The 16,098-nt window shown below is 34.9% G+C and overlaps 1 protein-coding gene across 1 annotated transcript in view; it reads left to right on the plus strand.

Moving 5' to 3' along the window:
- The first annotated feature begins 904 nt into the window (after nucleotides 1-904).
- LOC123306524 (thrombospondin type-1 domain-containing protein 4-like) overlaps nucleotides 905-16,098 on the plus strand; it is a 728,470-nt gene continuing 713,276 nt past the window's right edge. Inside the window, exon 1 of the mRNA XM_044888570.1 lies at nucleotides 905-1,426. Within this exon, the coding sequence (XP_044744505.1) occupies nucleotides 1,401-1,426 (26 nt within the window). The 5' untranslated portion in view covers nucleotides 905-1,400. The remainder of the gene's footprint in view (nucleotides 1,427-16,098) is intronic.

Consider the following 16,098-nt stretch of genomic DNA (forward strand, 5'->3'; position numbering starts at 1 on the left):
CAAATAAATTGCTAAGTTCTTTTGTATTATTCTGTTCTACTGAGCTGAAAACATTTTTTTATTATTATATGGAGCAGATGAATTGTTCATTCAGCTTCAATATCCATTATCACAGATCTTGATAATTCACGCTTGGCTATCGGACTTTGAATGGAAATAGCACATTTAATGTTGGGTTGTCAATATCTCCGCAACCAATGGTTGCACAGAGAATTGAAGACGGTTTCCGAAACCTGAACTAGTTCTTTACAAGGTTCAGCATATTTGTCAGAAAAATGGTTTTTTCGTTATTCATTGTTTATACTATTAGTATTATCAAGCGCTGATTCGAAATTATCGAAGAGACCACTAATGTTATGTATGCTGTAACATTTAAATTCATTCAAAAAAAAATACTTCATAACCCAACATGATCCATTTCGTTGTTTCATTTTGAAAAAAATGAATTATGAAACTTTTCATCTCAAAGGGTGATAATCTTTGAATGAATAAAAAAAAGGAATTTCCTATCGATTAAGTCAACATTTTATCGCAATAAGTGTTCAACGTTATTTCTTTGAGGGATTTGTTTTCACTTCAGGAAATAAACTTTAATGCTTTCCAACACCACCAACTGATTTACAGGATTCCGCTGACCAATTGTTAGGGAAATTTTTTTTCTCAAGTTGAACTAGAATGTCGACCTCAGTTCCACACTTTCTGAAATAATTTTACAAGCAGACAGATTTTATCTTCAAACTACTTTTTTCCAGAGAAATGTTCTTTCGTGCAAAATGCATTTTTTTAAATTTTTTTCCCCAGTAAATATACAAGTTATCCTAATCCATGATAACCTTGGTTTTGTCACATTTTCGAGACAGACAGTAATAGCCATTAAAATAATTTTTCTGGAAAGAAGAATATTACATATGCATGAAGTTTTTCGTCTTGATATTGAAACTTAATATTTCCAGGCTGAAAAGTATACAGACGTTCGATGAACACGTTACGTTCTATCGATTCGATATTCGATAAAGGACTCCTAATTCAATTGACCACATCAACAAATCCAAAGCATGGTAATCTAGTCGTTAGTTCGTTCCTGCTTCTCGTTCGGTTTAAACGCTTTGGCGGCTCTAGCGCATGTGGACTCTCGCACGAGATACGAATATTCACACGAACTCGAAACGAAAGCAGTTTGAGATCACCGAAACTTCTTGACATGTCGTAGACTTTTAATAATTGGATTACTTGTTTGGAATTATTTTGGATAAAACTGCTCTTAGAATGAGTATTCGCGAGCCGGACAATTGATATGATATTTCAATGGGTTTGTGCGAGTTTGCAGATTTTTGAGTGCAGTTTTTGAGGATAGTTATGTAAATGTTCAAAGTGTATATATAGTTACCGGCTTTTGCAGCATGTACGTCAAACAAGTCGTGATAAGGTAAACAGAAGAAACCAGCTCTGAGCATTTCTAGCTTCTAGATCGAAAGATGACTTCGAACTACTGCATGAATATATTATGAAATGAAATTTTTATAACCTAGCACGTGACGCCAGTTGTGGAGGTGGAGATGTTGATAATGTCTTCGAACAATTTTCATAATTTGTGCGATGTCGTCTTGCGCAAACATTCTCAACCGCAAGCGTTGCTGATGCAAAGAGTTCTGTAGATGTCGATGTTATCGAATTGAATATTGTTGGGGAATGTTTGTTGGGGATGTTGGGGAAATTTATGGACGACAATGCAAATACCGAAAAAGAAGGGAGTTATCACAATAATTAACTTCCGACTTTTATTTAACCTATGATGGCAAAGTCGGTAAATAGAAACATGCTAATAAATTCATCGAAAATATGTATATTATGTTATGAGATTAGGTAGTCCTCAACAGTACTCAATTGAAGGTTCAATTGATGAATATTTTTTCTTGCAAGTGAGAATTTATATTAACTGAAAAAATTTCTGGTTTTCATTGGAATACATATAGGAATTTTGATGATTTATCTTACAAATGTACAAATTACCAGTGTGCTTTTTGTTAATTCTCCGATTTATATGCGATCAAATACTATGAAAAATATTTTAAAGCATCAGTATCATCATCAGTTTCATTCATAAAAATCAAGAAATAATTTTCATAATTTGTGCGATATCTTGCGCAAACATTCTCAATCGCAAGCGTTGCTGCAAAGAGTTCTGTAGATGTCGATGTTATCGAATTCAATATTTACGATGTTAGAGAAATTTATGGACGAAAATGCATCAGTTTCATTCATAAAAATCAAGAAATAGATGAAATCCCCAAGAAATCACTAAATTCAACAAATGGATATTTCATGTCTAGAATTTTTTATTGCATGAAGTAAGTACATACAAATTAATAATAATAATGGCCAAACCTTCATGATCACATAAATAGTTAAGGGAGAACACTTTAGGTACAGAAGAGGAGAAGGTGTCAGGTTCAGATTTTTCACTCGATCGAGAAGGCTCTGCTTTCAATATCGGTCAAATTCATTATGAGTCGGTATTTGTAACGAGGTTTGTTCCCATTTTCATCTGAAAAATTTACTCTGAAAAGAATGTAATGTATCAGAAGATAAATTTATGGAATTAAATAATCCCATAAGTCATCAATATTATATAGGTATTATATATTTTATGTAGAAATCTAACAATATAATATACGAGATAGTATAGCAGGAATGTATAATTGAAAGATCTGGCATGAATTGTTTAGAAGTCTCTTCCTCCGTTCGATGAGTGAACCACACCCACGGACGTTACAATAATTGACCATTTGCATAAAAAAATGGATTTGTGAATAATCATATAACCTGCCACCACCACCGGAAAATTCAACCAACTTCAACTAGTTTGAAATTTATTTCCTTGGAGCGACACTATCACATCTATTGAATAAAAAATTAATTCTCTACTGGTACATGATTTGAGGGATAAAAGATGGTCTGCAAGCATCAGCGATCGTTCTCCTTTTCTCTATTCTCCAATTCTCCTATTCTCCATAATTTAACCCATAGGTCTCTCCATAGAGAGTATAGAGAAAAAGAGAATGATTGCTGCTTTCAGACCACAGATTTTTTCGTCCCTTAGAATGTGTACCAATAGGTAGTTCATGTTTTTGCCAATAGCCGCGCTGGCGATCACGGGGGAACGAAATTTTGATTTAAACTAGTTGAAGTTGGCAGAGTGATCTGTCTTGGTGACTGATGATTATTAGAATATTATTATTTTCAATTTTTGATAAGACAACAACATATGATCATGATGAAATGTTGAAACTTGCGCGAAAGTAAGATAATATCTCAGACTGCATTTTTGAGAATCGACTCCGAATTAAGTTGTGTGTCAAGAGCACTTTTGCTATGAAGTTATCAAAAAAGATGAGGGATTCATTATTAACGTAATCGAAATTGTCATCTCTCATGAAAAGTGGACTCTTCTGAATAAAAATATCTAATCAATAAAACAACATGGTTCAGAAGTAGACAGTTCTGAAGAGTTTTGTTGGCATAACATAATATATAATCTGAGCATAACGGTTCTCAGTTGAGTATTGGAAACAGAATATACTCTAATAAGGGAAAAATCTGAGATTGCTACCTTTTGTTATCTGTATGTGTTCTACTCCTCAGTGTAAATGTACACAATTTTGAAAATTACCAATTATTAATATTAACTATTATATCTATATCCAGTTTTCAATTAACAATGATAAACATACGTATAGGTACAATTTTATTGATCAGTGATTTCTTTTGAATTCCATTAATGACGTCATTTATTATGATTGAATGAAGTTGAAAGCTTATTTCCTTTTAAAATGTGAATTGGATTTAATATTTTATTGCATATAAATCAGAAAATTCATATTTATTATAGATTTGAAGAAACGTATTTGAAAAATCATCAGAAAAACTACGATGACACATAACCTAAAATAAAATGAAAGAAGTTCATTTCAAATTGACGTTAAAATCCCCACCTTATATTCGTTCGACTATAACGATGGAAGCGACTTCTGTTTTCCCCGTTTTTGGAGACAAATTTTTAGTACGGCGGAGGCGTTTAGTTACTCTCCATGTTTTAACCGATGATGTTTAGGTGCACAGAGATTTCTAGATATGTCTCTGAAGCTACAGCTAACGAAACTGAAACTCAAACATTTCCAGCAGTTTGTGAATAGGAACTAGTGGCATTCTGCAGAAGTTTGTTACTTACTAGGTATCAATAATGATTGTAATACTTTGAGAAATGATACATAATTATGAGAAATATATGTTCGAATGTTATATTCGTGCGAATAAAAATTGTATAGATTTTATAGATTTATATTCGGAAATACATCCCGGAAGAAAACAGCTCGGACAAGAAAATTTTTGACGTTACGACACGGATGTTTTCCATAGATCAACATTCACTTGAAAACTGATGAATATAATATCGTGCGGTCAAAAAAATTCGTCGACAAATAGGCTTCGGAATTTTAAACATTCATATTCGGTGTCTGAACGTACGTCTCTCTTGAATTACTTCATCTTCCCAAAATTTAAAAAATGATGACATTAACCTACATCCTAATTTTGTATGGAATGTGGAAGGGCACTTTCAAGGAAAATTTAATTTCCCCCAAAGTGCGAAAAGCATTTCTTCCATTGAGTCAGATCACAAGAATCCAAACAATCTGACGCAGTTAGAAAAATTCTTGGTGGAAATTTCAACCGATCTCCACTATTTTCATACGTAAGAGACATGAATCTTGAACGGATCGTGGTATTATGTTTTTTTTTCTAAAGAGGTTTTCATTATTTCAGTAATATCATTGAGTATTTGGGTTTAATACTCAATGTGTTTATTAATTCTCTATAAATATTGAATTGATTTGGTCGTTACTGAAAATCCAGGACTATAAACTAACGAACTGAATTAAGTGAAAATAAATATTGGACAATATCAAAATTCAATTTAGCTATAAAAAGGCACGATGCTTTCTCCTCATCCATAATGTTCTACTGTTAAAATTCCATAAAAGAAAATAGATTTTGCCATTGACAGGTGCATACCGAACAATTTTTTTGCATGCTACAAGGTTAGGTAATCAATCTTTTCAATTTTCTGATAACATGTCATCTTTATGAAAACAAACTGATGGCTTTCATTCAAAATCGTGTGGAATAAAATATGTTAACAGATACCGATAAAGTGGGGTAACTTCGGACAGTACGGGTAATTTCGGACAATTCGCGGAAGTACCATCAAATAATGAGTAGCCGAACATGTGTATACATGTAATTATGTTCACTGTAATACAAACTTCAAATTAAAGTGAAAATCCGTTGTAGTGGTAGTGTTTATTTCTCGAGAGTTTAATAATGAATAAAAATTAAACATTCATGCAAATCACCATTTATAACTTGTATAGTTACTAGTTTGTAGGTTTGTACTAGTTTACAAACCTACAGCACTCATGAAATAGATTAAAATAAGCAATTGCCGTTCTAAAAAACTGAGGTATAAACTACGTTCTGGCCAAATGTGACGTTAATACTTCTCTTGCCGATAATGATATATAGATTTTTATAAAAAATGGTTCTTTTGTAGGGTAAATTCGGACATCTACAAAATAGTCAGAACCTACAAAAAAGAATTGGGAGGTGGGCCATATAAGTTTATAAAGCCGAAAATGTTGATTTAGCGACGTTAGACATTAGACATTAGACATTTAGCGACATTAAAAGACGCAAGTTGAGTATACGGAAAGCGGCCGAAAAATATGGTGTGCCAAAATCTACGATTTCTTACAAAATTAATGATAGACGCACTAGTGATCCAGGGCGACCTAAAGCTTTGAGCAATGAAGAAGAAAGACTCTTGATTGAAGGGATTAAAAAACTGTCAGAAAGTGGGTTTCCTCTTCATATGACAGATATTAGTCCATATATTTATGGAAGATAAAGGAAGCAGCGATAAAAGGTTTAAAGAATGGAAATAATCCTGGGAAGGAATGGATGAAAAAGAGATTTCAGTTAGATTATCTGATAACATGAAGAGGGCGAGAGCGGCAGTTAATCATGACATGATAAATAAATATTTTGATGAGCTTGAAGATAGGAACATACTTTGTGTATCCGACTATCGAAGATAAAAAAATTATTGCAAAAAAAACAAGTTATTCAGGTTTTGGAAGAACCCAAAAATTTAAGAATAAATAAATACATTTTCAAAGTTACGAATCTTCATATGCATATTTCTGACAAGTTTCTTATACTTACTCACAAGTTTTAAAATCATTTCTTCTGTTTTATGTCTGTTTGATGTTGAAATAAGCCGAATTTGTATTATCTGGAATATGAACGTATTTTAGAAATACCCAATCGTGTTTTTATTCAAAATTTCCATTAAAAACCTGTAAAATATGCTTATTTCAGTAGTTCTGGTGTTCGAATTCATTAAACACACCAAGTTAGTTCAATTTACGAGCAATTTAGATGCTGTCCGAATTTACCCCACCTGTGCGGGGAATTTCGGACACTATATTCCTATCTAAATTACAAAAATACTAACCTTTATTTTGACTATTTTTCATACGAAATATGTTTGAAGAACATACCGAAGAATCTTTATTAATTTTTTCAATATTTTTTCACATTTCACTTTTTTGTATTCGGACGAAAACTTTATATTTCGTCCGAAGTTACCCCACTTGACGGTACTCCAGCCAATTGAGATAAAATCCGAACAGAGGTTCGTAGAGCTTCCGTCTTTTGTCATCATATTTTTTTTATTGCTGAATAACTCTGAGGTTTTCTTCTTTGGTCAACCACTACTTATTTTTGCTTTAACATACCTGTTCCGTCAACGCATCGCAAAAGAGTACTTTCGAAAGATTGCTTCTTTCAGCAAAATTAAAAAATATTTCCACTCTCCTTCTATTTTTCCCCCATTTTTGAAGTAGGATTCAATAATGAATGCTTTTCACACGTCCGTAAAAACCATCTTTATAATTTCCTGGTGATTATAATTCAACAATCCAAAATGCTAGCTTCTAATTTGACAGTTCACCTGGAAAATAGTACAGCAAAAGCTAAGAATTACGTTCAGACACGAAATATCGACGTTAAAAATTCCATGCCTACTTGACGACTAATTTTTTTGAATATTTTGAACGCAAGTTATATAGAGGGAGAATGTCATTAAAGCTTTCCGCAGTGTTCGAAAAGAAGAAAAAATACTATTTCGCCCAATTTTGACGATAAAAAGCACATAACACATCACATACTCTTTTATTAAAATTTCTCGCACCATAGATTTTGTATCTTGCGTTTACAAAAGTTTATTGTATGTCACAAACGAACCTGGCCATGGAAAGGCTGTAAAGAGTGTCTGAGTTAAAAGAGTCCCTATACCGTATTATGGAAACTAAAGGAGCTAGAAGAAAACGTTAAATACAACACTTGTCTGTAATCGATTGAACTTTTATTTTTTATAACTCACCTTAATCCAGGGTGCTCTTTTTTTCCCTGTTGGTATCAACTGTCTTATTTTAAATGGAACATCCTGTATATACAGGAATTCAAAAATTTTAAGGTGACTTTGGTATGACAATCATGGCTCTACATATCACCGATTCTGAGATTTTCGACTTTTTCTGAAATTTCGACAGGTGTAGGTGCTCACTAAAATAGCTGATGCTAGTTTTCTAATGAATGCATCAAAACCAAATGTTGCCCAGCTCTTGTCAACAATTGGATATTGGATATTGGATCAGACGTTACATCTCTATTTTTAGCAATCTGCATGATATACTGGGTCTCCAAAAATTAAAGTTGAAAATTTAAATGAAAGTTCAATCAAAATTTAATTTTTTCAAATGGAAACCTATATTCTTTTCTTGTTCATCATGTAGAGCAGGTTAAAATGAGCAACAAATGTATTCAAACTTTTTCTGATGCAGTTGTCATTCATTATTTGGCCTTTGCCTTGGGCTTTCATTTTTCCATTCTCCTTAGCCAACAAAATATCGCTTTCTCCATCTTCAAAATGCTTTAAGATTTTTTATTCTTTTTCATGTGACTGTTCCATCCAGAATCACTATGAAATATTCACTTTTCTTCTGAGTTGCATGTGTCTAGAATGCCAATCTGTCAGGCCCCATAGCTGCTCTTTTTTGAACTGGAAAATTCCCCCTTTGTTTCTGAAAAACAATTTTTCCCCTTGTTTTTCTTGCATATTCGGCTCATCTGTCTGCCTGTTCTGCACTCGACAACTCTTTGCTGAATGTTCTGAATTTCCACAAGAATAATAGGTAGATAGATAAATTTTTATTTGATCAAAGTACCAGATCGTGTCAAACTTAAATATTTAACATTGAATATAATGAAATGATATATTGATTGAATACAAATCAACACAAATCTTCTAAATTTCTCTCAGGTAAGAAATCCCCTACACTATAATAAGCTTTATAAATCAGAAACTTTCCAAATATTGTTTTTTGTAAGCGTCTTGGTTTATTTTTGAAATTTTCAGGCAATGTATTCATTTAGACATAATGAGTTCATTTCTAGCGTTCCTACGGCCCGACAATCGATTCCATTCATAATTATCAATTGTTTGTATAACATATAACATATAAAAGCAAATCCCGTTACGTGACAAAGCCGTTTTTGCATTTTATCGACATACCTTTATGTCACCTGTGGAAAATTTCAAAGTTCATTTCTAGCGTTCCTACGGCCCGACAATCGATTCCATTCATAATTATCAATTGTTTGTATCACATATAACATATAAAAGCAAATCCCGTTACGTGACAAAGCCGTTTTTGCATTTTATCGACATACCTTTATGTCACCTGTGGAAATTTTCAAAGTTCATTTCTAGCGTTCCTACGGCCCGACAATCGATTCCATTCATAATTATCAATTGCTTGTATCACATATAACATATAAAAGCAAATCCCGTTACGTGACAAAGCTGTTTTTGCTTTTTATCGACATACCCTTATGTCACCTGTGGAAATTTTCAAACTTCATTTCTGGCGTTCCTACGGCCCGACAATCGATTCCATTCATAATTATCAATTGTTTCAATGATATTTAACATATTCAAAGTAGTACCATTATGTGACAAAGCCGTTTTTGCATTTTATCGACATACCCTTATGTCACCTGTGGAAATTTTCAAAATTCATTTCTATCGTTCCTACGGCCCGACAATCGATTCCATTCATAATTATCAATTGTTTGTATCACATACAACATATAAAAGCAAATCCCGTTACGCGACAAACCGTTTTTGCTTTTTGTCGACATTTCCTTATGTCACCTGTGGAAATTTTCAAAGTTCATTTCTAGCGTTCCTACGGCCCGACAATCGATTCCATTCATAATTATCAATTGTTTGTATCACATATAACATATAAAAGCAAATCCCGTTACGTGACAAAGCCGTTTTTGCTTTTTATCGACATATCCTTATGTCACCTGTGGAAATTTTCAAACTTCATTTCTGGCGTTCCTACGGCCCGACAATCGATTCCATTCATAATTATCAATTGTTTGTATCACATATAACATATAAAAGCAAATCCCGTTACGTGACAAAGCCGCTTTTGAATTTTATCGAGCCACCTTCAACTCAACTTTGAAAAATGACTATGTTACTATGTCAATTTGTGTCGTTCCTACGGCCTGACACTCGAATTTCAGACATTATTGTCCATTATTCATTATATAGTCACCGAATTTACGAAATCACAGAACGCACTGAATTATTTTCATAATCGGGATCATGAGTTACGGTGCACCCGTAAGAAACCGTTGCTGGCAGAAAGCGTTGCTGTTTTCACACTCATTATAATTTTTCGATCTATCAAACCTTTTTCGTTTGCCATTTACCATTTTCTATTCATCATTATTTTTTGGTTCGGATGCTATTTTTTTTTATCCTCATTCATGCTCGCGAACCTGTTTTCATTATTTTCGTTTTTCACTGAAGCCTCATTTTCGAAATTGACAGCTCTCAGTGATAACACAGATAAATTTTTCCCAGTATCTTAATTAGTTCGTATGTTTTCCCTACCATAACTAGTTTTCATGACTCGTTGATCTTGTTCAACCAGAATAACATTCTGGTTGAGTTTCTGCGCTGTTTCTGTATTTTCTTGCGTTGTCACAATTGTTTCATTGTTTATCCTTTTCTTATCTGCTTGTTGTAGGTTCTTAATTTTTTCTAAAAGAAGTCCATTATTCTGCAATAATATCTTGTTATTTCTTCTCGTTTCAACTAGTAGTTCTTCGGTATACTTCAATTTCATTTTCATATACATATATTCCATTTGCATCTCAGTATTCAGCAGAAATTTTATCCAATTTCTGCGACTTGACAGCATCGTGAGCATTTCTCTTATTGGCAGCTAAAGCCATACACGAAGGATGGAAGTTCTCACAGCACTTGATGCACTGGACATTATCCGGTACATTTTTGTTGCAGTGATTGCAAATTTTATCTACCTTACTTCGTAACTTCGTCAATTTTGGTCTGACGCACACGAAAGACAATCGGTGGGCGACTATTTTGTCGGTTGAAATGCAGAACACGTATGTTAATGCACCAACGCACATGACTGACTTTTAGTCGGGCCTACAAAACAGTCGTAGCGCGCTCCATTTTTGCACCAGACACCACTGTCGGTGAAGCAGATGGGCATGTAGCTCTTGTTTCAACGCACACGAAAGACAGTTTAGTCGGTTCTTGATCTCCATTCTGTTGTGAATTACTGTACGCGAGCGTTATATTAGGTACACGATCAAAAATGGATATAGACATTGAAAAATTAATCTGTGAGGTACAGAAGAGTAGTTTATTAACTTTCCGAGGTTTGAAGTTCTTCATTTCCATATTTACCTCTGTTTTTTTGACAAAAGCCTGGCAGTTAAATTAGTTAAGTTCCTTTCAGCTATCGGTGCTGACTCTCATACGGTACAAAAATGTTTGTACATAATTATCTGGCAGTGTGAACAGTAGTTTTAATAAAAGCATTTCATTTTTCATTGATCGATTCAATGTTTTTAATCTGCGCCTCAAATTTTTAAGCTTGCTAATGTATGACGTGCTCATGTCTCTATTTTTATCAAAACTCAAATTGAAGAACTCCTGCAGTAAGTTACATTTTTGCCCTTCACTCTCCTTTTGGAATATGCTACACAATTTTTGTACATTTAATGAACAATTCAGAAGATGGACATATTGTCCAAGCATTTTGTCTAATGATGTTGTAACAGTTTTCTGTGCTTGGTAATTCCTTCGTTTCCAAACAGATTTTTCAGTTTCTTTGGTCAGCTCTTCGAATTTCGTAGCGCTTGATTTGAACAATATATTTATTTGGATGTCTTTCAGTTTTTCAATCAGCATGATTTCTTCTACAGACGCCGCCATTTTACTCTTCGATTTCCAAGGAGAACAAATTCTATCAGTTTTCTGGATCTCTAACCACTTTATTTTACTTTTACCTTTTTCTGCACTTTATTGCGGATTGCGTGCTTAGTGCTTAGTGATTCGCGCACTTTATCGAAAGGCTTAGTGCTTAGTAATAACTAAAGAGCTCCTGAGCACTAAAGTGCTCGCGATTACTAAGCACTAAGCCCTTCGGAAATCTTGTCGAAACTCGACGCGTTGTCACTTTATGAGCATGTATGATTGTATGAATGTATAGAAGGTATACATATTTGATGAAGAAAAGGTGAACAAAATCAAATACGTCCGTTAAAGAGTAAAATAGATAGGGTAGACGTTGGTTGACGGTCCATTTTGCATTTTGCTCTTATGATTTCATTAGGGTTTAAGGCAGCTAAATTTTTTTCTGATATTTTAAAAATACCGACACAAATGAATTGAAAAAAAAGAACTAGTTATACAGTACCGACTTCTGTAGAATTTTGTGACAATCGTTTAATTAGAAAATATGAGAAGAACACAGCAGCCATTTGGCAGATGACGCCCAAATTCTGCAGAAATTTCCATAATCAAATCTGAAATCAATTTCTGAATTGATTCGACTTGAATTCCATGTGTTTATAAATGATTTCAGTTGTGTTTTATTGTGTTTTGTGAATGTTTTTGGAAAAAATTTTGTTCTCGACGTTAGATCTCCTAATCATGGACAGTTCGTTTATTCGAGTTTTTTCCTTAAAATTCCGAAAAGCGGGTATTCTGAAAACTTTACATTGTCGCTTTCACCTCTACTGCCACACTTATTATACAACAAAATGCTGGCATTTCTTCATTACATGCGAAAGTATAAAAATCGAAAACTTCAACACACACCGGTACAAAAAATGCTTTGTATGCCCCACAGCAACGAACGGGCTGATTTTGAAAAATCGTTAGAGTAGTCTATTAAGTCATAGACTAATTAAGCAGTTAAAAATTGCTCTTTTCTCCGATTTCGAAATTCTTCCTTGACAATTTAAGTAAAATAGACACAAATAGATAATATCAAATATGGGTTTTAATTTGAAAATATTGAGTTTTGATGAATTCGGTGGTCTTCTTAATCTTCGACAATTTTTGAAAGGACCCTCCCCAACAGAAGTATTAAAAAATTGTGACCTTCCCCGTTTTCAACATTTTTCTCATAAGAATCCCTTTTTTTTTATAGCAGGCGGAATCTGCGACCGTGAAAACACGGGGCTCTATCTCTCGCCCAGAGGAACCTATTTCTTGGGAACACTGTGGGGTTACTCACGCTTCCGAGTTCACGACCCACTAAACCTAACCTGCTTTTTATTGGTTCCGGGCATTTGCCTATAAACCATTTACCCCTTGATCGGTTAATTTCTTATTCCGAGTCATTCGCTTGACAGGAGAAGACGTGCTACAGTGCTCCTAGTGCTATAAAAGAGAAAGCGGACGAGAAAGTCGAAGTGTCACAGTGCCGTAAAAGAGAAAGCGGAGGTGAAAGTGCCCACTAACCAAGCTACGGAATATTTGATTCCGTCTGTGAAGTTGTGTAGGTTCTATATTTGTTATCGGAATTTTAATTCGTTAAAATTTTCAAAGTTGGTGTTCATCCTAAGTGTCCAGAGAATTTTTTTATTTTCTCGTTGCTACTGCAGAAAACATCAGGTGAGCTTATTTTTCGTATCTCTTTTCTGATTTTTATCATAGCGTATAAAACATTCGGCTTTATACCATAGTTTCAGACTATTTTAGTGAAGATTCCTGAATATTTTATTATTTTCAAATTATTTGATATTTTGAGATTTTTGATTATAAAACCATGTAGGAAACCTCAGATAATGAGGGCTCCTACATGGAAGCGACCGATGCTGAAGAGTTCAGCGAAGGCGAACACGAGGAGCTTGTAAAGCTCAGAGAAGAAAATGGGCAGTTGAAAGCTCAAATAGTCAAACTGACTGAAACTGTGTCACAGTTGGTCGGTGAGATGCGCCTCTTGAGGGAGGAAATGACCCGCAATAATATGACGAAATCTCCCACTTACGCCGCAATCACAAAGCCGGTAGCGGGTTCCAAAAATAATTCCCTTAATGGAATTGTTTCACAACCCGAAACAAGGAAAAATGATTCAACGCAGGTCGCGAAGGCCCCAAACGCGCCCCCAACTAAACGCGCGCGAAAAGAAAGCTCCTCTTCTGATGAGGAGACTGTCGAGAAGGCAACGGAAGTGCCTAAAAGAGATAAAATTCCACCCATCACGATGATGGGCACCTCAGATTGGGTAGAGATATCTAAAGCTCTCTACACCAAAAGGATAAATCACAACCGTGCAACTACAGTTAAAGACGGTATAAAAATCATCGCGTCAACCGTAGATGATTTTAGAAAAATCACTACATTCTTCGAGCAGCATGGTAAAGAATTTTTTACCTACCAAATGGAGGAGGAGAAGAAGATATATGCCGTTATTAGGCATTTACCAATCGACGCTGATCTTGCGTTGATTAAGGACGACCTGATATTCCAGGGAATAACAGACGCTGAGGTGTCCAGAATGACATCGAACAAGACAAAGAAACAAATACCTCTCTACCTGGTTAAAACCCAGAAAAAGGAAATATTCGAAGTGAAGCGACTCTACAACCTCTGTATTGTGGTTGAGCATAAAAAGAGGCCTGAAAGTCCAAGCCAGTGCTTTAGGTGCCAAAGGTACGGGCATGCACAAAACAAATGCTCCTTCCCGTGGAGATGCGTGAAGTGCTCAGGAAGCCACAGCAGCAATGACTGCACACTCACCAGAAAAGGTGAAGAGAGAAATGCCACATGCGTCTTATGTGGAGAAGAGGGCCATCCAGCTAGCTACAAAGGATGTAGCGAGTTCAAGTTGGTGACCAGAAAGAAAAATTCCCGAAAATCAGTTGAACAGAAAAAGAAGGTAACAAAAACAACAACTTCTGAACAAAAAATTCAGGAAGTAGCGAAGATCCAACCTACAGAGCAGGAAAAGAAGAGGGAGACTCCAAAACCCGTCCAGAAAAAAGAAGGACAGAAAAAGCTTACAATGAAACAAGCTGTGAACAGTCAACAGGAGAAGAAAAAGATATCTGAATCAGCCGATGATTTAGATATCTTCACGGAAAAAATTTTCAACAAGATAATGTTGAAAATTGAGAGGGAAATGGAGAAAAAACTCCAAACATTATTCAGTAAACTGAATTAATGGACCTTACGGATATTAGGAAGAAATCCCTCAAGATAATCTCGTGGAACATAAACGGGATCAACACTCGGAAAGCCGAGATAGAACAAATAATATCAGAACGACAACCTGATATTATAGCCCTACAGGAAACAAGAATAAACCGGAACAGAAGACTGAATTTCATGAATTATGAAACATATAGATGTGACAGAATTACAAACACCGGAGGAGGAGTAGCAATATTGGTGAGAACAGATCTGAAACACTACTTTAAAAGTAGATCCGACGAAACACAAGGAAAAACAGAAAAAGTGACGATTGTTGCCGAATTAAATCGGCAAAGAGTCGAAATAACCTCGGCGTATAAGCCACCACAAAACAATCTATTGGAAGAAGAGATAAACAACATGTTGGAAGGATCAAACCCGAAAATCTCCATCGGAGATTTCAACTGTAAATCCCCATTATGGAATAGCATAACAGAGAATAGAAATGGCAAAAAACTCAAGGATTTCGCCGAAAAACAAAATGCCATAGTTATTGGACCAGAGCTACCGACATATCTTGCTTTTGGAAGAGGAATACCAGATGTAATAGATATCGCGATATTGAAAAATATAACTCAAGAATTCTCGATTGAAACTTTGGAAGATGGAACCTCAAACCACAATCCCGTGGAATTGACAATTGGAGAAGAACCAAGAGAAAAACTGCTGGAAATGAGAGAATATACCAATTGGACTAAATACAGCCATTTAATACAATCGGAAATAACAGAAATTCCAACAATAAACACTCCAGACGATCTGGAATGTGCGGTTGATAAACTGGAAGAGATAATATTGAAAGCTTACGAAAAAAGCACGAGAAGAGTGAAGAGACCAGCTCCAAGTCATCCGCATGGCGATACGCCTAAAGAAGTAAAAGATCTTATACAAGAAAATCGAAGACTCAGAAGAATATATAGGATGAACAAAAATGATCTAAATAGAAGGAACCTCAACCTACATAGCCAAGTTCTGAAAAATGCCCTGAAAGATCTAAGAACAAGCAGATGGAACAAAAGGGTTCAAGAACTGAATACAATCGATCATTCTGCATGGAGAATGCAAAAAAGCCTACGAGGAGAAAAGACTAAAATTCCACCCCTACACGGAGAAAGGGGAATGGCTTATACCAATACTGATAAGGCAGATGCATTGGCGGACTCGATCGAACGAGAATCGAGAATAAATTACAGGATAGACGACGATAATGAAGATTTGGAAGAACTGGTTGAAGAAAATGATGAAGAAATGGATGAATTACCAGCAACTGCTGAAATAGACAAGCCAACATCGCCAAATGAAATCAGGGAAATAACTAGAAGTTTGAAGAAGAGGAAAGCTCCCGGAAGCGATAAAATAACGAATGTTATGTTAAAGAAATT

This window comes from Coccinella septempunctata, chromosome 2, assembly GCF_907165205.1.
Source record: "Coccinella septempunctata chromosome 2, icCocSept1.1, whole genome shotgun sequence".
In the NCBI taxonomy this organism is placed as follows: Eukaryota; Metazoa; Arthropoda; class Insecta; order Coleoptera; family Coccinellidae; genus Coccinella; species Coccinella septempunctata.